The sequence below is a fragment of the Antechinus flavipes genome, chromosome 1 (genome assembly GCF_016432865.1).
Source record: "Antechinus flavipes isolate AdamAnt ecotype Samford, QLD, Australia chromosome 1, AdamAnt_v2, whole genome shotgun sequence".
NCBI lineage: Eukaryota > Metazoa > Chordata > Mammalia > Dasyuromorphia > Dasyuridae > Antechinus > Antechinus flavipes.
Genome location: NC_067398.1, coordinates 166321919 through 166345167, shown reverse-complemented (window position 1 = coordinate 166345167; position 23249 = coordinate 166321919). Strand labels below are relative to the sequence as shown.

Genomic DNA, 23249 nt, shown 5'->3' with positions numbered 1-23249 from the left:
AGGCCACATGTTTGTTTGTTTGGTTCCCTCCTCTTTCAATGATTATTTAAATGCTCTTTAGATGATACAGAGACCTAGTGCTCCATCTTTGGTCAGAATTTACTTTCTTTATGTTCTTTAGGGGACAATCTCACTTAATCTCTAACACTAGGATTTTCTTTTATTAATAATTCTTTTATTAATTTCTCTTTTTTAAATGGAGAGATTTTATTGCTGGAGAGATGTCCCAGGTGAATTAACTCCCTCTACCAATGCAGGTTACCATCTTCTCTGCAATTTATAATCTTAGGAATTTATAATCCTAATTGACTTGGCTAAGGTCCCACAGACAGTAGATGTCAGATGCAAGACTCTGACCCAAGGCTTCTTAGCCAGGAAGTCAGCTTTCTATTCACTATAACATGCTGCCTCTCATTTCTTACTTCTGATATTATTCCAGAGTCATCAAATAGTCCTGTGTTTGGTTACTAACTCTAAGACCTTGGCCAAATCTTAATTTTCCCAAGCCTCAGTTTTCTCATTTATTAATGTTTGGCCATCTTACCTTTACTCAATAGTTCAATTACCTCAACTCCAATAGTTCAAAACTACCTTTCCAGTCTTCCAATCCTAATTCAGCAGATTTTTTTTTCTTGGGATTCTTCACAAGATTTCTTGCTCTGGCTGACCCCTTATAACTAAAATGCAATATTCCACCCAACCCCAACCTCTTCCTCTTTCAAAGCCTATTTCCTTCAAAACTCAACTAATGGGAGTCTTTTGGCATTAAGTAAAACCTTAATTAGGGTTAATTAGGGGAAGGAGAATAACAGCAACTGGAAGCTGTTCCCCTTCCCCTAATTGTGTTTATTTGTCATATTTTGTACAGTTTCATATATAAATGTTGTCTCTTTCAATAGAATATAAGCTTCTTGAGGGCAAAGAATGCTAAATTTTTGTCTCTGAATCACCAAGGACATGACACAATACCTGGCATATAAGTTACTTATTAAAATACTTGTCATTGATTATACATGCAGGAAATATAAAAAGAAACCTGGTATTGATTCGATGAAACTTTAAATCTGTGGACTAAAAAACAAATTCCACTGAGCTAGATTGTTTTCACTGAAAACCACATAAAGTTATTTTTAACAATCATTTTGAAAGCAAAATTAAAACCAGCTCTCATTCTTAATATGTGATGTGTTTCTGCACTCTGTGGATAATTTTACTGATTAAGAAAACATACTTTTTGAGTGTTTCTCTGAGATTTTTAAATCTTCCTTCTGAAGATACAATCTTCTGAAGTTTGTCCATAAGAGCTTTTGTCTAGAAAGAAAAATATTAACACCCCATAAATCCTTCTGCAGCAGTTACTTTCAGAACATCAGTTGCCAAATGACAGAAAGCACAGAAAATTATTCTGCAAAGAAGCAGACATTGGGTAGTGGAACCATGAACAACAAAAACATAAGCCACAGTGTAGTATTATTCACTCCACATGGATACAAAAGAATACCAAGGGACAGTTACCTTAAAGAGAAAGAGGAAGGGGTAGGAAATTCAATTTTAACACAGGAAATTTGTTTGGTTGATGAGTTGAAGTGCTTTAAAGAGTTCTGGAGAGAACATGGGATTCAGAGCTTTGAAGTACCTGAGAAGTCATAGGTTCATGGATTTAGAGATTAAAGGGACTAATGGGGCACAAAGATGGCACAGTGGATAGTGTGCCAGGCCTGGAATCAGGAGGATTTGGGGTCAAATCTGGCCTTAGACATTTAATAGCTATATAATGCTGGACAAGTCACTTAACCCTATTTGCCTCAGTTTCCTTATCTGTAAAATGAGCTGGAGAAGGAAATGGACAAACCATTCCAGTACTTCTACCAAGAAAACCTCAAATGGAATCACAAAGAGTTGGATGTGACTAAATTAGATAAAATAATAACAAAAAAGATGATAATGAATGCAGACCCTACCTTTTATAGGAAACTGAGGCATAAACATAGATCAAATAACTTGCCATGGAGTTATTAAGCATCTGAGTCAGAATTTGAACTTAAATCTTTCAAATACACAGTTCAGCAGGCTTTTCAAGATGTACCATTTGCAGCACAGCTACTCCTGAAAGAGGCCTCAGCAGCAAATCCTACTAGTTTGCTATTATACTAGCCTAGGAAATACAGTAATTCTTTTCTCCCTTATAAGCTCCTGAAGAGCAAGACCTATACGCCTATCATCCATTTTTGTATCCCAAGTGCCCAGCACATAATAGCTGTTTCCTATTTGTTGAATACAGACCAAATTATTTCATAATTGTGATTATTTAAATTGTAGTTTATCTGTTTTCAGTCATGTCTGACTTTTTGTGATCCCATTTAGGATTTTCTTGGCAAAGATCATAGAGTGGTTTCCCATTTCCTTCTCTAGCTCATTTTTACAGATGAGGAAACTTATGTTAACAGGATTAAGTGATTTGCTCAGGGTCACACAGCTAGTGTCTGAAGCCATATTTGAACTCACAAACATGAGTTTTCCTAACCCAGTGCTCTACCCAATGTGCCATCCAGTTGCCCCATGATCACTTATATTCATCAGTGAACTATAAACTATTGGATATTTCTATAATTATGGCATCTGATTTAAGAAAGGATTTTTGTCTATGTTTTACAACAATAGCTAAAAGAAATTTCTTTGAACTGATATAAACCCATTCCATTTGGAAATCCTGATAAATTGGTCCAGAGCCCAGTCTCTGTCAGTGGCAGCTGAGGGTACATACCAAGTCCGCTAATGAACCATTGCTTGTTTTATTTAATGACCAAATTTGTCAGCAGTATCTTCAAAATTTTAGAACAATGTATTCAATAATGTTCTCATTAGGAGGGCAGGGCCCATGTCCAATTTCTCTTTATCTTCCCAGGCACCTTCACGGTAGTAGTTGATAGAATTTGATTTTGTCAGGTTCTCCTTCTTCATCACCAGAAACATTCTTGAGCCACTTCTGCCTAAAAGAATTAGCTTCTTCCTTCAAGGCTCAGCTCAGTTACCACCTTCTGCAGGAAGCCTTTGCTCACATCAGCTGCTAGTGCCTCCCTCTCAAACCATCTTTACTTATTGTCTTTAGATTTATTCTAAACTTATATAAGTCCTTGATGTCTCTCCTCTAAGAATGTAAGTTCTAGGTAAATAGGATAGTTTCAATCATGATATGTCTATTCCTAGCACCTAGCACATGCATTCTTTGTGAATTTATATATACTTCAGAATTTCATGTATTCACATATCGGTCATAGTTTAAGTCAACAATATGGCAAATTTCATGAAGTTCAGAACATGTCTTACTAACAATGCAATACATGTATATATATATACACACAAATATATAATATAGGTATACATATGTATATTAGATATGTATGTACATATATTTTATGTGTATATTTATTTTTATTTCCCCACAGTTCCTTTCACATGGAAAGTGTTCACCAAATATTTATTAAAATAAATTGTACTATTTTCAACTATGCTTAAAGGGCTATAAAACTGTGCATATCCTTTGATCCAGCCATACCATTGCTCATCTTCTCAAGATTCTTTTTAATAGGAAAAGGATGTGCATGAACAAAAACATTGATATCCACTCTTTTTTGTGGTAGTCAAGAATTAAAAATTGAGGGGATGTCCACCAATATGGGAGTAGTTGAACAAGTTGTGATATAGGATTGTAATGGAGTACAATATTATAAGAAATGACAAGCAGGATGATTTCAGAAAAATCTGTGAAGATTTACATGTATTGCTACAGAGTGAAATGAGCAGAATCATGAGAATATTATACACAGTGACAGCAATATTGTATGATGAAGAACTATGAATTACTTAGCTATTCTCAGCAAAACATGATTCAAGAAAATCCCATCTCATAATGCAAAATGTTATCCCCATCCAGGGAAAGAACTGATGTTGTCTGAATACAGACTGAAGCACACTATTTTTTACTTTCATCTTTTTTTGTTCTAGTCTTCTTGCACAAAATAACTAATATGGAAATGTTTTACATTATTGTACTAGTATAATCTATCAGATTTCTTACTGTTTCATGGAAGAAGGAGGGAAGGAAGGGAGGGATAGAATTTGGAGCTCAAAATTTTAAAAAAGGAATAAACATTAAAATTGTTTTTTACATTTAATTGGGGAAATGTTACTTTAAATATTATATTTTAAAATAAAATTAATCATTGTAATGGCAAAGTTTAAAAATATTCTTTAAAAAAAGACTGAGAAATAAGAGATAGAAAAAAAGGGGATGAAAATAATCTTTAAAAAGCAATTATGAGGATCAGACTAGCAAAACCATGAGACAGTAAAAGAGGGAAAAACTGAGACAATCTCTACCTACTCAATGACATTTACTCTTTCCCCTTGGAGTATTCTAACCTTAGATTTAAGAGAAAGTGAGATGTACTGCTGCTGGCTTGGATTTTTTTTTTTACTTCATTGTGTTTGTTAATAAAGAACTAGATTGGAGGAAAATTAATGAAGATGGTGGAATATCCCGTTTCTCCCATAGTTGTTCCAACAATGATCTGAAAAGAATACAGGACCTAGTAGTGACTGAGAAATAGAAGATACTTTAGTAGGTTATCTTTCTATATATATCTTTCTACAATCTATAGACAAGTAACCAGGGCAGGGCAAAAACAATGGAAAAGAGGTGAGCCAGGATTGTAGTTTCAGAATAGATCTGAGTCCAGTAGTTCAGAGTTGATCAAGTCTTCATTCTCCATCCAGTCAGGCCAATAATAAAAGAGTTTCCTAAAGGGGCCAAGGTCATAGATAGTCCTTAAAGCTTCCAGCCAGGCAAGCAGCTACTGACCAATGAAAGAATGAATTGTTTTTCACTGAGGTGATTCAGGCCAGTTCCAATAGATCTGTGATGGAGAAAGCTATCTGCACCTAAAGAGAGGATTGTGGGGACTGATTGTGGATCATAACATAGTATTTTCACTTATTTTGTTGTTGCTTGCTTGCTTTTTGTTTCCTTTCTATTTTTTTCCTTTTTAATCTGATTTTTCTTGTGCAGCATGATAATTGTGGAAATATGTATAGAAGAATTACACATATTTAACATATATTAGATAACTTGCCACCTGGGAGAGAATGAGGAGAAGGGAGGGAGAAAAAATTTGGAACTCAAGATTTTGCAAGAGTGAATGTTGAAAACTATACATATATTTTGAAAATAAAAAGGTTTAACAAATAATAAAGAAAGAGTTCTTGTGAGGGTTTTTTAAAGCCTATGATGTCCAATACAAAAACTCAACAGAGAAATAACTCCAAAATACCTATGAATATCCTTAAAGAAAAATAAAGATTGTCTACAAGATCATTTTGAATTCTTAGAAGATATAATGTAAATGTCAAAAACAGATTTTAAAATTGTATCAATATGAGAGAGATTGAGGAAAGAAATAAAGAAATGAAAGCTAAAGAAGAGAGATTTGAAAAGAGAGAAGAGAGGATTTTAGGGAGATGGTAGAGTAGATTGGTCAATTTCAAGCTCTCTTGATTGATTTCTTCCACAAATAAAACAAATTTGAGCCATGGGGCTTTCATAGACTAAAGAAAAATCAAGAAGACCTGGGACAGAACAGGAATTCTCTAGATACAACAGAAGATTTGAAAAGACCCTGCAGGAGCTGGAGAGTAATCTGTGGGAATTGCAAACACCTCTGGGTTAAATCTGCAGAAACTTTAACTGGGGATCCCCTCAGGCTAGCTGGGTGTGGCTGGAGCTTCCTCAGGAACCACAGAGACTTTCATTTCTGGGATTGTCTGAGTCTAGGACCTCGCTGATTAGAAATGATCGGCCCAGCTGTGCTGCTGAGATGCTGCCCTGGGTGAGAGAGAACCAGCACCTGATGAGTGCAGAGGCAAGAGGGCAGGGATGCTGCTGGCTTTGGGTACTTGCAGGAAGACAGAAGTCTTGGCTTGGGATTCCTGGTCAGAGGGGAGAGCTGAAGAGAAGCTTGAGGCACCATCTCCCTCCTCCCACTCCACACCACAATTAGAGGTTCTTACACTAATACTTATTTAAAAAAATAAATGAACCCAGCAAAGAATAAAGAACTCCACCACTGAAACATATTATGGGAACAGGGAAGACCAGGATTCATCTACAGAGGAGGTAGTTTTAGTAAAGAAAAAGTTTCTACTCCAAAGAGTAATATGAAATGGCTCCCTGCCCAGAGAGAATTTATAGAACTCAAAAAAGAATTTTAAAATCAAATGAGAGACATTGACAGAAAACTAAAAAAAAATATTCAAGAAAAACAAGAAGATTATTTTAAAAATGTTAACCAACTAGAAAATGAGGTACAACCTCAAAAATGAAAATAATTCTTTGAAAATTAGAACTGGGCAAGGGGAAGTCAGTAAAGCTATGAGACCAAGAAATAACAAAACAGATTGTAAAAAATGAGAAAGAAAATAGGACAGAATGTGAAACATATTATAAGAAAAATAACAGATCTGGAGAACAGATCAAGAAGAGAAAATATAAGAATAACTGCACTGCCAAAAAGTTCTTTTCAAAAATAGAACAATAATAAGGGAAATAATCCAAGAAAATTGTAGAACATAAGGGGAAAGTAGAAGTAGGAAAAAATCCACTGATTACCACCTCAAAGAGATCCTTTGTAGAAAACACATAGGAATATTATTGCCAAATTTAAAACACCCCAGATCAAAGAGAAAGTTTTGCAAGAAACAAGAAAAAACAATTCAAATAATCTGAAGCTACAGTTAAAATTATACAAGACTTATCCACAATTACAATAAAAGACCACAGGTCTTGGAATCATATCAACTAAGAATTAAAAGAGCTAGGCCTGCGGCCAAAATATCACATTCAGCAAAATTATCTATAATTTTAAATGAGAAAAAATGGATATTAAATAAACTTGCAGATTTTCAGGACTTTCTATCAACCAAACCAGAACTTAACAGAAAATTTAACATATAAAAGCCAATATGAAAAGTCAATTTTAAGGAATTTAACATGGACAAACTGTTTAAACATGAACAAATTTTTTATGGTTTTTTATAGATGTATATCTTTAAGATTCACATCAACAATAGGATAGCTCAAAAGAAATAGTGGCAGAATTAAGATAAAAATAGTAATCATGTTATATAAATGAGGTGCAGAAGAAAAGACACAAAGGCATTAGATGGAGTAGGAGGGCTCACAGTTCTGGAAATCTATTCACATCAGAAATGGGTTCAATAGACAACATTACATATATTCCATGAAGGGTATAGCATCCTCCAAAATCTATAAAGAAATAAGAGGGAAGGGCAACTTAGTGGCACGGTAGATAGAGCACCAGCCCTGAAGTCAGGAGGACCTGAGGTCAAATCTGACCTCAGAAACCTAATACTTTCTAGCTTTGTGATCCTGTGCAAGTCACTTAACCCCAAATGCCTCAGCAAAAAAAAAAAAAAAAAGAAAAAGAAAAAAAAAAGAAATAAGATGGAAGGGATGGACAGATGGGGAAGCAAAGGGTAAGAGAAGAAGACAATGGAGGGATCCGTGGGTGAAGGGAGGTTAAGTAATAATAAAGCAAGTTAGGGAGCAGAACTTAATTAAAGAGTCAGCAGGGATAGGAAAGACACATGTGTGTATGTGGAATGTGTATATATGTATGTATGTATCTACATATGTATACATCAACATATCTTTCTTAACTGTAGTTTGCTTGGGTGTGGGGGAATGGAAAGGGGGAAAAGGATAAAGTAAATAAGGTGCACAGCAGAGAAGAATAATTACAAGGAAGTAAAGAAAAAGTGGACATCCATGAATATAATTTCTTCCACTAACATATATATATATATATATATATATATATATGTTTGGAATTCTCCCTGATATTCTGCTGGGCATATGACAATCTTCTTTTTTTGCTTTGCTTTATTTTGTTTTGCATTTCTTTTTTTTTTAACTCTATTTTTAAGTAGAATAAATTTAATAAATAAAAAAACAAAACATTTAAATGTAAAAAATATATATAATAAAAAGAGAAAAAAGAATTAGCAGTTTAGCTTGAGAGGTACAAAAGTTAACATAAGTAACATAAAAATTTCTAGTGGAGAAATATAAAAACAAAGTAAAAAATTTTAGAACTCTTTCCAAATAAGATATCTCTTATTTTAAAAAACTGACATAGAAGATAAATCAAGAAGAGATAATTTAAGAATCACTGGGCTATCTGAAAAAATAAAGAGCCTGAATATCATATTTCAAGAAATTATGAAAGAAAACTATAGATAGTTTAGAATCAGAGATCATTGGTCACTGCCTCAAGGAAACTCAAAATGAAGTCCTATAAATGTCATGACCAAAATCCAGAGCTTATAGATCAAAGCAATTTGAAAAGAAAAGTTAAATACCAAGGAACAATAACAATTGGAATCATACAAAAATAATTGGCTACTACTATAAAGCATGCAAGAGAGCATACAATGTGATATTCCAAAAAGCAAAAGATAAAGGCTTACAATTGAGATTAACCTACCCAACAAAAATGAGTATTATCCTACATGGAAAAAATGGAACTTTAATGAACAAGAGAACATCCAAATATTCCTGATGGAAAGATCAGAGATGAGTAAAAAGTAAGAGAGGAAAGGATACACTAGGAAAGAAAAGAGAATGGCAGAAGGGAGTTCATCTGCTGTAACTGGAAAACATAAGAGAAATCTATACAAATAGAAAAGTGGCGCGATCTGGAATATCCCTTAAACCTCACATTGAACTAATGAAGTGATTCTAGCAGAACCAGAAAACAATGTGTAATACTAACACTACTAAAAATAAACAATCTTAATAAAAACATCCAAGAATTCTGGTCAATGGAATGATCGATCATGATTCTAAATGACTCGCAATGAAACATGGTACCTATCTTCCTAAGTTGAAGGGATGGATGGGCTAGATAAGAAGAGTAAGAGACATTTTTGGACATTATCAATGTGAGAATTTGTTTTGCTTGATTATGCATGTTTGTTCCTAGGGCTTTGTTTTCTTTCCTGCCTCCTTACCCCTTGCCCTTCTCCTGGGGAAGAGGGAAGGAAGAAAGAAAGCAAGTCCTTATTAATTGGGGGGAAATCCAAACTAGCAGTAGCAAAGTGAACTTCCTGGAAACCTACCTGGACTATAGATTTGTAGAAAAATATTCCAATTTGATATCCAAACAAGTTAGGCTTTCTTTCCCAAATATTTTTATAAATGTTTTGGCTTAAATTATTTTTTTCTTAAAATTATTAGTTTAAAAATGAACAAAAGAGAGATTAATTGGTGTCAAGAACACAATAATTGTCCAAGTGGGCACTTCACTTTGGCAACTGCACTGCTCATTTTATTAAATGATTTCCTAATTAGCAATATTTATCTTGGCACTCAGTTTAATGGCCTCCACCTCTTAAGAGAAAGTTACCTCATGGCTCTTTTCAACAATGAGGTGATTTAAGTCCATTCCAATAGATTTGTGATGGAGAGAGCCATATTCATTCAGAGAGAGGACTGTGGGGACTGAATGTGGATCATAGTATTTTCACCTTTTCTATTATTTGCTTTTTAAATTTCTCATTTGTTTTTTCCTTTTTGATCTACTTTTTTTGAGCAGCATAATAAATGTGGAAATATGTATAGAAGAATTACACACATTTAACATATATTGGATTACTTGCTGTCTGGGGGAGAGGGAGAAAGAGAAAGAGGAAGAGAGAGAAAAAAATTCAGAACTCAAGTTTTTGCAAGAGTAAATGCTAGAAACTATCTTTGCATATATTTTCAAAATAAAAAGCTATTATTAAACAAATTTTTTTTATAAAGGAGAAAATCATCTTTGGAATGATACTTGTAACTGATAATTTCTCACCTGTTTTGAGACTTTGGCCCAAGTTTTCTTCAGCCTGTAGATTGCACTTCTGTTTAAGGCTGAGGTGATCTCCAATACTCCATTGTAGTTGTGCATGCATCGACAGATATCTGCAACAGCAACCCATTTCTCAATGCAATTAGCCCGGGAGCTGACATCAGCATAATTCATTATCTGGGAGGCCACAAGGTTACTCATCTAGCACAAAAGAAAACCATTTGGCGAAAACACACATATTATTTAACACAGACTAAAAGAAGTAGGCAAATGTCTTGATACTATCAGTCTCAATACAAATTTCTGCAGACATTTAAATTTCCTATAAAAATTAACTAATGAAATCTCATGCATCTCTAGAGTGGAGAGAAGAACTCATTGAAGGGCCAGTGAATGGAATAGTTTTGTCAATCATATAGCATATAGTTCCACTTGACAGAGAATTAGAATAGAATAAAATATGCATACACCCAAAGTAGTAAGCATCACATATCCATTGTTCAGCATGGTGTCTTGTACAAAGTGACCAGTTAATATTGTTGAATTGAGCTGGATATTAAACAATTTCATTCTTTTGACAATCCAAAAAGATCTCGAAGTTCATCAAGGTCATCATTTTGAACTTCAATTATCATAGTAACATGTTTTTAAAAAGTACCATTGGAGAGTGATTTCTCAGTTGATAGAAGATACAAACTAAGTATGAATTTGTATGTGATAGGGCAGTCATAAGATTTGATTTGTCCTTAAAATGCATTAAGAGAAAAAAGAAACAAAACATTCAGAATGTGGGAGGTGATCATTTCTCTGAAAAGATTATATCTTGAACTTTGTTGTTTATTCCTTTCAGTTGTGTCCAAATTGTCATGGCCCCTTTTGGAGTTTCCTTAGCAAAGGTACTGGAGAGGTCTGCCATTTCTTTTTCCAGCTCATTTTACAAATAAGGAGACTGATAAGATTTAAATGATTTGCCAAGGGACATCTATCTAGTAAGTGTCTGAGGCTGGATTTGACTTGAGGAATATAGCCTTCCTGAGTTCAGGCACCAAGTAGCTATCCTTGGAGTATGATGCTCAATTCTGGAAATCCCAGATATGATAGAGACAGTAGCTACCAAGGTCTCTCCTGTTCACTAAACATTTTTTTCCTTAAAAGGCTTCCTTAAATGTCTTCAAGGGTTAGCTGGACCAGAGAATTAAGCCTCAACTCACCTATGTACAAAAACCTGGTGCATGAGAAATAGGAAGGGGAGACAATGTCTTCAGACATGCCATTATGGCAAATCTGGGGGCTGGGAGTTTTGCTCTATTGAAGAAATGCTGTATCCTTCCTGAACATTATATCTATGATATTATTAAGTAAGCCTCTTTTTCTTTCACCCCAATTTCTCTTTTTTATATCATCACATTAAAAGCAACTTATATTTACATCCTCTAAGTATATCCCTAATAAAGATATAGTTTTCAAGAGTTATAGATATCATTTTAGATGTAGAAATGTAAGTATTTTAACCTTTAAAAAACAAAGTTTTTTTTTTCCTTCTCTTCATATCTTCTTATGCTTCTCTTAAAGTTTGGTATTTGAAAATCAAATTTTCTGCTCAGATCTGGTCTTTTCATCAAAAATAATTGAAAATCCCCTATTTCATTGAATGTCCAATTTTCCTCTGAAATATAATGCTTAGTTTTGCTGGGTAGTTGATTCTTGGCAGCAGTCCAAGCTCCTTTGTCCTCTGGATTATCACATTTCAGGCCCTTCCATATTTTAAAGTGGAAGCTGCTAGGCCCTGGGTAATTCTGACTGTGACTCTTCGATATTTGCTACTTAAAATATTTTCTCCTTAATCTGATAATTCTAGAATTTAGCTACAATATTCTTTAAAGTTTTCATTTTGGGATCTTTTTCAGGCATGATTGGTGGCTTCTTTCAATGACTATTTTACCCTCTGGTTCTAGGATATCAGTATAATTTTCCTTGATGATTTCTTGAAAGATTTTTTTTTCATCACAGTTTTCAGGCAGTCCAATAATTCTTAGATTTTTTTTCCTCCTGTATCTATTTTGTAGGTCAGTTGTTTTTCTTCTATTTTTTCAATTCTTTTGGGTTTTTTGACTGATTTTTGATGTTTCATTGAGTCATTCACTTCTATTTGTCCAACTCTAATTTCTAGTGAATTATTTTCTTCAGTTAGCTTTTTAAAATTTCCTTTTGAATTTCATGAATTGAACTTTTAAAGGAGTTGTTTTGTTCATTGGAATTTTTTTCTATTTTACCAATTCTATTTTTAAGGAGTTGTTCTCTTTTTCAATTTCACTAATTCTATTTTTCAAGGAGTTGTTTTCTTTTTCCATTTTGCCAAATCCATTTATTAAAGTTGTTTTCTTTAGCCGATTTCTATGTATCCTTTTCTAAACTCTCTTGCAAAGTTCTCATTTCATTTCCCCATTTTTCTTCTAACTCTCTTTTAAGATTCACTTTGAATTCTTTCAAGAGAGCCTTGTGAGATGGAAACCAGTTCATATCCCCCTCTGAGGTTTTATCAAGAGGGATTTTGCTTTTAGTATTCTCAGGGTTTGGGTTCTATTCTTCCGTCTCCATAACAGCTATCTATGGTCAGAGCCTTTGCTTTTTGGTAAGCTTCTTTTTGTTAAATGCTGGCTGATCTATGAATGTCTCATTTTTTTCTTCTCCTGAACATAAACTATTAAACTGTCCAGAGTCTGGCCTGACCAAGAGTACCATATTAGGAAGAGAATAAGCACTAAGCACCTATGTGCTGGGCACTATACTAAGCACTTTTACAAATATCTCATTTGACTCTCACAACAATCCTGAGAGGTAATACTTTTATGCTCTTCAATTTGCAGCTGAAGAAACTGAAGCAGGCAGCAGTTAAGTTATGTCCCCATAATCACAAAGCTGGTAAGAGTCTGAAGTCAAATGTGAAGTCTTTTCAGAGCTCCTAATCTCTATGCTATCCCCACTGTACCTCCTAGCTTCCTTTAAGGAAGGATCTTGTCAGGCTGGAAGCTCTCAGGATGCTGAGGGGGATTTAAAATATTATCATAAAAACCTCAGTTCAGTAAAACTGAGAAAGTTTAGACTAGAAAAAAGGAGAATCGGGGGGAGGGTGAACAGAAGAATTGTGTTAAAGCATTTGAAGGTTTGCCACATGAAGGCGATATTCTCTGCCTGACTACATAGGGAAGAACCAGGAGGTGAAGGTTGTGAAGGGACAGATTTTAGATTCATTTAGGGAAAAAAAATCAAAGAAACAAAAAATGTCTTCCCAACAATGAGAGTTGTTCACAAATGGAATGCACCATCTTGGAATACCAGATTTTTTTTAAACCAAAGGCACTTGTGAAGGATGCCTCAGAGGGGATTCCTGTTTAGACACAAGTTATCTGATGACCTCTTTGAGTTTCTTCTAGCTCTGAAAATTTATGATTTGAAAATCTTCTGTTTCTCTGCTTCTCTTGCCTTCTACATTTTTGAGTTGTGGTTTACAAAACTGGTAACTTTTAAAAGCACTTTAAAAAGTTACAAGTATTATTCTTTAATTCTTTGCTAAATGCAGATAGAAGGAATAATACTTCTAGAACATTTCATTTTGAGGCAAGGAAGTGGCTCAGAGGATAAAGAATTGAGAATGAGGAATAAATGAGTTCAGACTATCAGACACTTTCTAGCAAATCATTTAACCTCTACCTGTTTCTTTTTTCTCATCTGGAAAATGGAGATAATAGTTGAAGACAAAGGTAAAAGGTGAACCGGAGATGAAAAATTGCCCAGACCCAATTTTTTTAAAAATGATGATAAATGAGGTCACATATTGCTTTGTTGCATTTTGATGAAGACATTACCAATGTCTCATTAAAGTAGCAAGAATTTTGAATTCAGTTTGGAACTTTTTACTTGGTCACAACTGAGTAGCATCAAAATGCTAGACACTTAGACATGGAACTTTTTTTGTCCTTGGAGGATTTTAAAGTTAGCTTTAACATTCCATAACTTCTGGATTAAAAAAGAAATAAAGCATTTGTTTTAAAGGGGAAAGTTTATACCCTGCCATTCACATTCCTGGAATGTAACAAAAAGTCTTTTACTTTTTATGATTACTCACATCATTAAAGTGCTGGCTGGTTTTCATAATGTAGGGTGTTCTTTCATTTTTATCCAATTTCATCCAACCCTGCCCAAGAAATTCTCTGAAAGTTTAAGGAACAAACAAAAACAGCTAAAGTCAATTAGTTTAAGAATAATGGTAGCTATGAAAATGATGATAATGATACTAGTACATATTTATATAGTGCCTTAAAGTTTATAAAGTCAATTTGATTATTAATTTTAATAATATTAAATAAATTAAATTAATAACATCAATCAATTCTAAGCATTGAAGATGCCACATTTCAGTTTTATGAAACATCCTAGATATTCCATACTAATTAATAATAGACATAGCTATAATTGTTCAAATTTTGCCTGCCAGGGTCACTAAGAGAAGAATTTTTTCAATTTCTCATTATTTTACACAAAAGTTTGGAATTTTCTCTGCTCTAGAATCACTATAGATACATCTCTGCCAAGAAAGACAAATAAAAATAAATAAATGGATGGAGAAAACAAGTACTATCCCAGAAACCAAAATTATTCCCATGCAGCTAAGTTTTAGATAAATCAGAGACCGAATTCCCAAGACTGGGTACAATTGTCAAAAAATTGTCTACTGGGAGCAGCATTTTAGTATCTTTTTCTCTTGTTTGTTAGAGGAATGACTCACATTCCTCAAACCCAATTAATCAACTCAGAAGATGCTCCATATCCTAATACCTTTATTAGGGAAAACAACAATTTGATTGAGTTATGGAATCAGTCAATGGAGTAAACTATGTATAAACTGAATGAAAATGGATAATGCCACAAAAGAAAGAAACATCATGTGTTTAAATACAGAGGATTAGTCATCCCTTGTGAGACTTGGATAAAATAGCAAGCCAATTTGTAAACTGGCATTATAATAGCAGGATAACTCTTAAGAGGAAATCATTGAAGGGGAAGTTGGCAAACTCTTTCCTCTTGCCCATTTGCCATTGATGGAAAGCCTTGCGACATTTGGAAACTTGGGAGAACTGAACTTTCCAATCAGCACCAATGGAACAACAGTGACAGATGGCAGCATCTATACTGGGAATCAAGAGATATGCTTAAAGATGAGCTAGAGACAGAAAATATAGAGCTTTAGAATTCTACAGAAATCAACACATAACCAAAGGGAAACTTCATGAAGACCTCATAAAAGGAGAAAAGAACTTCCAGTAATTAAGAGAGAAAGAGAATAATTGTTTATATACACCAAGCACTGTGCTAAGTGCCTTTTACAAATATCAAAGATCTCATCTGATCCCCATGATAATCCTGGGAGATATGGACTGTGAAGCTCCCCATTTCACAGCTGAGGAAACTGAGGAAAACAGGGGTTAACCAAATTTCCCAGGATGACATGGATACTAGTCATCTGAAACCAAATTTGACCTCAATTCTACTTGACGCTAAACCTATTCTCTCTCCATTACCCCTGCAACTGCATCAGGAACTTTGAAGTACTCATCTGTCACCTGCATTTTCTAAGCTTGAAACCATTTTTCCCAGGTGCTTTTTGTAACAAAGAGTGGGTCACAGGCTTAGGGAGGGGTGTTTTTACTAGAGAATCTCAATAAGTACTCCTTTCTAAAAGATAATTAAGTCTGGTAGCTGGTAATCAGTGAGGGCTCACAAGTTCTTCTCAGGGTCACTCCTAGAATCCTAAGGCAGAAATAATTAGCTCCTCTTTGGGTACCTGAGATATCAGAATGAGTAGGAGTTGGTAAAGTAGACCCAGAGTGGGTGCTGTATCAATATCAGGGTATGCTAAGTCTGGGAGAACTGTGCATCACTGGACTGAAATCACCCAATACCTTATTTGCCCAAAACCAAGGTTCTTCCAATCGGGTCTAGGGTATTTACTGTTTCTAAGCTTATGATTCATTCACATTTTTCTCAGAATCAATTTTCCCGATACTTGGCGCCAATGGGTACAATATGAAAATACCCTTAAACCAAAAGTGTCAGGCATGCTGCCAAATGCAGCCCAAAACAAATTAAAATGTAATTGGGAAGTATTTAACAAGATAAATAAAAACACAGTCACACATAGATGATATTACATTTTAAAACTAAGTCAACATATGGCCAATAGGGCCCCCTAACTATGGATTAGTGGCCCCTTTTTGTATTTGTATTTGAATTTATATTTGTATTTGAAATTTGAATGTGACAGGACTGCTTTAACCCATTCTCTGCTTCACTCCCATATCTGTCCTTTTTTGCTTATTGGTTTGTTTTACTTTGGGGCAAGGCAGGATTCAGAGCTATAGAAATTCTTGCAGTGATGCAAGTGAGAAAAAGAGAAGAGGCTGTTGGCTCAGAAAATTAGGGAAAAAACTACTGAGGATTGTAAAATCTAGGGGCATATATAGCGACAGCATATATAGGGTGACACAGAAACCAGCATAGCCTGGAGACTCTCATGGTCAGCATCTTACAAACATAAAGAGGCTTGAAATACACTTCAGCATAATCAAGTTGACATTTAAATCTACTCCTACAATTGTTACCCATTTAGATCAGTACTGTTCTCTCAAACAACTAAAGAAAAGGATGGTCACCCAAAGAGTCATTCTAGAGCTTCCTGGGTCTTGATGGTGGGTACTTACTCATAGGGGATGCTCCTGAACACTATGTGATCTAACAGGGTAATCTGTTCAGCAAGTTCCATGGCTGACAGGGTTTCAAAACATTCTGCTTTAGGACAGTCAATCTGCAGGAAAACAAGAGAAATCCAATATTAATCATATGTATGTTTCTTTAATCTTTTTTTAAAATAACTTTTTATTGACAGAACCCATGCCAAGGGAATTTTTTTTTACAACATTATCCCTTGCACTCACTTCTGTTCCAATTTTTCCCCTCCCTCCTTCCCACCCCCTCCCCCAGATGGCAAGCAGTCCTTTACATGTTGAATAGGTTACAGTATATCCTGGATACAATATATGTGTGCAGAACCGGACAGTTCTCTTGTTGCACAGGGAGAATTGGATTCAGAAGGTATAAATAACCCGGGAAGAAAAACAAAAATGCAAACAGTTTATATTCATTTCCCAGTGTTCTTTCTTTGGGTGTAGCTGCTTCTGTCCATCCTTGATCAATTGAAACTGAATTAGCTCTCTTTATTGAAGAGATCCACTTCCATTAGAATACATCCTCAAATAGTATCATTGTTGAGGTATATAATGATCTCCTGGTTCTGCTCATTTCACTTAGCATCAGTTCATGTAAGTCTCTCCAAGCCTCTCTGTATTCATCCTGCTGGTCATTCCTTACAGAGCAATAATATTCCATAACATTCATATACCACAATTTACCCAACCATTCTCCAATTGATGGGCATCCATTCGTTTTCCACTTTCTAGCCACTACAAACAGGGCTGCCACAAACATTTTGGCACATACAGGTCCCTTTCCCTTCTTTAGTATCCTTTGGGATATAAGCCCAGTATATTTAATCTTAATACTGGATCACAGAATTTCAGCCAGAAAGGACCTCAAAGCTCATTTAGTACAACCAGGACATTTTACAGGTATAGAAACTGAGGTCTAGAGAGGTTAAATAACTGAGCCAGATTTGTAATAATAGTAGATCAGTCAAAATTTAATTCCAAGTCTTCTGTCTCCAGTGACAGTGCATCTTCCATTGTCCCAGACTGTCTTTTAATTTATTTGGTCACTACTAGAGGTACACCATTACATTTTACTTCTACTATGGCAAAACATTATCTTTCAGCTTCCATTTCTGAAATAAGTAGGTTTTTAAGAGCTCAAAATCTTCAAACCCCACAATGATCACTGAACATAACTTAACTCTGAGACAGCATTAGAGATGGTGACGAGTTCACCTCAGAGAATCAGACATATAATAACAGCTCATATTTAGAAAAGGTACAAGGTTTACAAAGAGCTTTATCTTTTTTAATTAAATTTTTTTCAATTAAAATGCATGCTTGTTAATTGAAAAAAATTTTAATTAAAAAAGAGAAAGCACTTTGTAAACTTTAAAATTTCCCTCCTGCCCCTCCTATTGAGAAAGACAAGGAGAAAGAAAACTTCTTAATACATTGAAACTGTGTCTCCCAACAGTGATATAAAGTCTCTTCAAAGAGCATGCATTTAAATGTTGACTCAATGATTACTTAGTAGTAATAGGTTGTGCTCAGAGACTTAACCTATATTGATAGGATTAAAATGTGGGCACACTTACCATTTGGATTATATCCTCCATTTTGATGTGAGTATCATCTTGATCATCTTGAGAGAGAGCCCTAAAAAATATCCCAAAATATCCTACATAAAATGGAATTTTAATTATGGACAAGAGTGAAAACAATTTAAAACATCTCATTTACCTCTCTCCTCCATGTTGAAAGGTATGTAAACTTAAGCCCCTTGAATTTGGTTAAGACAAAGTGGTACTCAATAGAAACTGGTGATATTGATGTGTTGTTGTTTAGTCATTTAAGTTGTCCTTTTCTCTTTGTAACACCATGTAGGGGTTTCTTGGTAAAGATATAGGAGTGGTTTGCCATTTCTTTCTCCAGGTCATTTTACAGATGAGGAAATTGAAATAAATAGGGTTTAGTAATTTGCCCAGAGTCACACAGTGTCAGAGGCTGAGATATGAACTCAGGAATATGAGCCTTCCTGATTCCAGGTCCAAGACCTCTATCAATTGCACCACCCAACTGCTAATTCATATAAATAATGATTAGCAGAGTACGTGATAGAGGAGTTTTGTAAAAGATGTGCCTTTTCTTATCATATGATAAACTTTGATCCAAATAGCATTGTTTTAGCTCATAGTTTCCATAATGAATATCAGGGCAGTTTTCTTCAATAATGTCTTGAAAGATGAAGTCTAGGGTTTTGTTTTATTTATTTATTTTTATCATAGCTCTCAATTAGACCAATAATTTTATTTTATTTCATTTTGGACGGGTTCATAATAATAATAGCTTTTTATTTTCACGATACATGCAGAGTTTTTTAATAATAGCTTTTTATTTTCAAGATGTATACAAAGAGAGTTTTTAAAATTCACCCTTGCAGGTTCTGATAAAGATCTTATTTCTAAAATATATAGAGAATTGACTCAAATTTATAAAAATTCAAACTATTCTCTAATTGATAAATGGTCAAAGACTATGAACAGGCAATTTTCAGATGAAGAAATTAAAACCATTTCTAGTCATATGAAAAAGTGCTCTAAATCATTATTGATCAGAGAAATGTAAATTAAGACAACTCTGAAGTACTATTACACACGTCTCAGATTGGCTAAAATGTCAGGAAAGGATAATGACAAACATTGGAGGGGATGTGGGAGAACTGGGACACTAATGCATTGTTGGTGGAGTTGTGAACTGATTCAACCATTCTGGAGAGTAATTTGAAAGTATATCCAAAAAGTTTTCACACTGTACATACCCTTTGATCCAGCAGTGTTTCTACTGTGCTTGCATCCTAAGGGATCATAAAAGAGGGAAAGGAACCCACATGTACAAAAATGTGGCAGCCATTTTTGTAGTGGTATAAAACTGGAAAGTGAGTGTATGTCCATCAGTTGGAGAATGGCTGAACAAGTTATGGTATATGAATGTTATGAAACATTATAAGAAATGATCAATAGGAAGAATTCAGAGAGTCCTGGAGAGACTTCATGAACTAATGCTAAGTGAAATGAGCAGAACCAGGAGATTGTTATATATGGCAACAAGATTATATAATGATCAATTCTGATGGACATGGCTCTTGTCAACAATGAGGTGATTCAGACCAGTTCCAATGGTCTCGTGATGAAGAAAGCCATCTATACCCAGTGATGTGGACCACAATATAGTATTTTCACTCTTTTTGTTGTTGTTTGCTTTCATTTTGTTTTCTTTCTCATTTTTTTCTTTTTGTTCTGATTTTTCTAGCACAGCATGATATTTGTGGAAATATATATAGAGCAATTACACATGTTTAACTTATAACGGATTGCTTGCCAACTGAGAGAAGGGCTGGGGAAAGGGAGGGAAAAAATTAGAACACAGGGTTTTGTAGGGGTAAATGTCAAAAATTATCCATGTATGTATTTTGAAAATAAAAAGCTTTAAAAAAAGTCACCCTTCCCTTGCAAAATCTTTTGTTCCAAACTTTTCTCCCTCCCTTCACCCAAACCCCTCCCACAGATAGCAAGCAATCCAATATAGGTTTTTCTTCTAAACAAATTATATATTATGTTGTTATATATAATGAAACCATTTTACAAGTGAGGAATCTGAAAAAAAAATTGAGTGATTTGCCTAGTTATTTAAAGTAAGTAACTGAGGCAGAATTTGAGCCCAGATCTTTTTAACTCCTACTTTAATACCCTCTCTACTACACCTCTCTTATTATGGGAACTATGGAAACAGAGCCCTACTTTGCTTATAAGGGAAATTCCTGGATTATCTTCAAATACAACTATTAGAAGACTAGATCTTTTTTGTAGTTTTTGTTGTGTTGTTGTTGTTGTTGTTGGGGTTTTTTGAGTAGTTTTTGATGACCCGATGCAAGGTCATCAAAGAGCAATTCTGAATCAGAGAATGAGAAATTAGGACATGCTAAATCAAATGTGAGTAAAATTGTTGAATTAAAAAGTGTCCTTTCACTGACAAAGAGCAGCCTTTGGGAAGGAAGCCAAAACAGCTTTTCACACAACATGGCTACAAAGTGATGTACAAAAGTGTCCAGATGGCCCTCAAGTCCCTTCAAGCCATAGTCCTATCTTTCCCTTTTTCAGAACCTTATTCCTTAGTCTTTATTGTTCTCTTTTCATTCCTTTCCCAGTGCTCTGCATTCTGATTCTCACCTTCTAAATTGTCTGAAATGGCTCTTTCCAAAGCCACCAATAATGTATTGTTAAATCCAAAAGCCTCATTCTTCCTGAACTCTCTTTATTATCTCACACGGTTTGTACCTCACTTATCAATATACTCTTGCCCTTCTTGGTTTTTATGAAACTGCTTTTTCTTCTGCTCTCTTCCTATTGCTATGACTGCTCCTGCCTAGGAGTGTTTGCCAGATCACCATCCTTGTCTTGCTTGCTCTGTGTGGGTTCAGGACTTTATCTTAAACTCCTTTCTCTTCTCTCTAATGACTCTTGGTAACCTCATCAGCTGCTGCAGGTCTGACTCTGGTTAGTTCTACACAGATGACTCCCAAATCCACATATCCATCCTTACTGTCTCCTAAGTCCCAGGCCCATATCCCTGACTTGTTAATTCTTGTTGACTCTAGTTCCACAAAATCTTTTGCATCTGTCTCTTCTTCTCCATTCACATGGACAACACTATAGTTTGGCCCCTTATCACTTTTCACCTGGATTAACTGTAGTAGCCTTATAATTACTGCCCTTGTCTCCAATCTTTTTCCACTTCAGTGCATTTTCCACATGGCTGCCAAATTGATATCATGACATCATAGGTCTGACTACCACTTCCCTATTCAAGAAGCTTCAGTGGTTGCATTAAACCTCTAGAATTAAATACAAACTACTCAGTATTTAAAGCCCATCACACAATCTGGCTTCAACCTTTTTTCCAGACTGATTACATAGTATTCCTCCTCATGTACTCAATGTTCCAGCCAAACTGGCTGCTCCTCATACATGACATTTCATCTCCAATCTCCAAATCTGCTTCTTTGTCCAGGCTGTCCCCTCCTACCTAGAATGTTCTCCATTAAATTTTACCTCCTGAAATATGTAGCTTAGGAGTTACCTCCTATAACAGGTTTTTACTGGTTCCCTCAGTTGCTAATGATCTCCTAACCCCATAAATTTATATTGTATATAGATTATATTTACTAGCTGGATACAGATTATTGCTTTCCTTTCCCCCCCTTTTTCTCCTAGCAGAATATAAACTCCTTAAAGGCAGAGATTTTTATTTTTATATGAATCTCCAGCATCTAGCACAGAGCCTGAAACATGCTCAACATGCAAAAAAAAAATCCAAAGGATCTGATTTTTTAAAATAATATACTTCTATCTGACCAGGATGCTAAGGCCACAAATATTTCTGGCTGTCAGATAACAGCCTTTTGGTCTGTGATAATGGGGTTTTTGAGACTAATGAGCAACAATAATGATATGGTGCTTAAAGTTGATGCAGGTGCAGAATAAAATTGGATGTCTGCCATTTGACCTAGTGATGTTTCAGGCCTAAAAACACACCTTTGAGTTCTACCTAGAGATTTGTAGATAGAGCAAAGGGTATGGATTCAGGAAAACGTGAATTCAAATTTGGCTCTTGTTCTTCAGTTCAAAGCTAACTTTAGATACTTACCAGATCTGTGAACCTGGACAAAGTCACTTCACCCTGCCTCAGTTTTTACAACTGTAAAATGAGCTGGAGAAGGAAATAGCAAACCACTCCAGTATCTTTGTCAAGAAAACCCAAAATATGGTCATGGAGAGTTGGATATGATTGAAACCATTAAACAATAACAATACAAATCAAGAGCATTTTTGATGATTAGTAGGGAACAAATAGACTTTCACAAGTGATATTCAATAATGGAATCTATTTTTTAATATTTGTAACTAAATGAAAGATATGGAGAATTTAAGATCTCACTATTACTCTTTATTGACTGAAAAATCATTTGGTTTGGCAGAGTAAAATGTTGGCTTTTAAAACACGATATGTATAATCCATGAAACAAAATAATTCAGGATTACGTGAAAGATATTACGACAGAAAAACCCTATTCAATGATGCTTTGATCATAAACATCAATCAAAATATAAAATAAGGACATATATTTTTGCTAAAGATGGCTGCTGCTGTGATGGAAAGGACAAAGGGTCCAAATTAAAGGAGAAATGTGGATGGTAAGGTCTTCTAGCTTGCTCCTATTTATAGATGATATTATATGGGTTCCATCAAGCTTAGGAATATTGAAGAATTTTCTAGAAAACATCTATAACTAATCAAAAGAGTTTAGCCTGATTGTCCACTTATGAAAGACTAAGTGGATGAAGAATACCTTTGCTTAGGTTATAACATGCATTTGTACGGACAATCTATTGACCTTGTCCCTTAGAATGCATATTAGATAGAAGTAGGGATGGACCCTGAGTGAAGCCAGAGTTGAACAGGAAAGAAGCAGCTATTTGGTCTGCAGGAAAATGAAAATTTTCCT

General features: G+C 34.8%; 1 protein-coding gene across 3 annotated transcripts in view; it reads right to left on the bottom strand.

Annotated features, from left to right (window-relative positions):
* Positions 1-23249, bottom strand: part of RASGRF2 (Ras protein specific guanine nucleotide releasing factor 2) — a 305151-nt gene that overhangs the window by 5616 nt on the left and 276286 nt on the right. For all 3 annotated transcript variants that reach the window (XM_051992842.1, XM_051992826.1, XM_051992833.1), the window contains exons 20-24: positions 18283-18343; positions 16682-16785; positions 14050-14134; positions 9927-10124; positions 1232-1311 (exon numbers count right to left, since the gene is read on the bottom strand). In XM_051992842.1, the coding sequence (XP_051848802.1) occupies positions 1232-1311; positions 9927-10124; positions 14050-14134; positions 16682-16785; positions 18283-18343 (528 nt within the window). The remainder of the gene's footprint in view (positions 1-1231; positions 1312-9926; positions 10125-14049; positions 14135-16681; positions 16786-18282; positions 18344-23249) is intronic.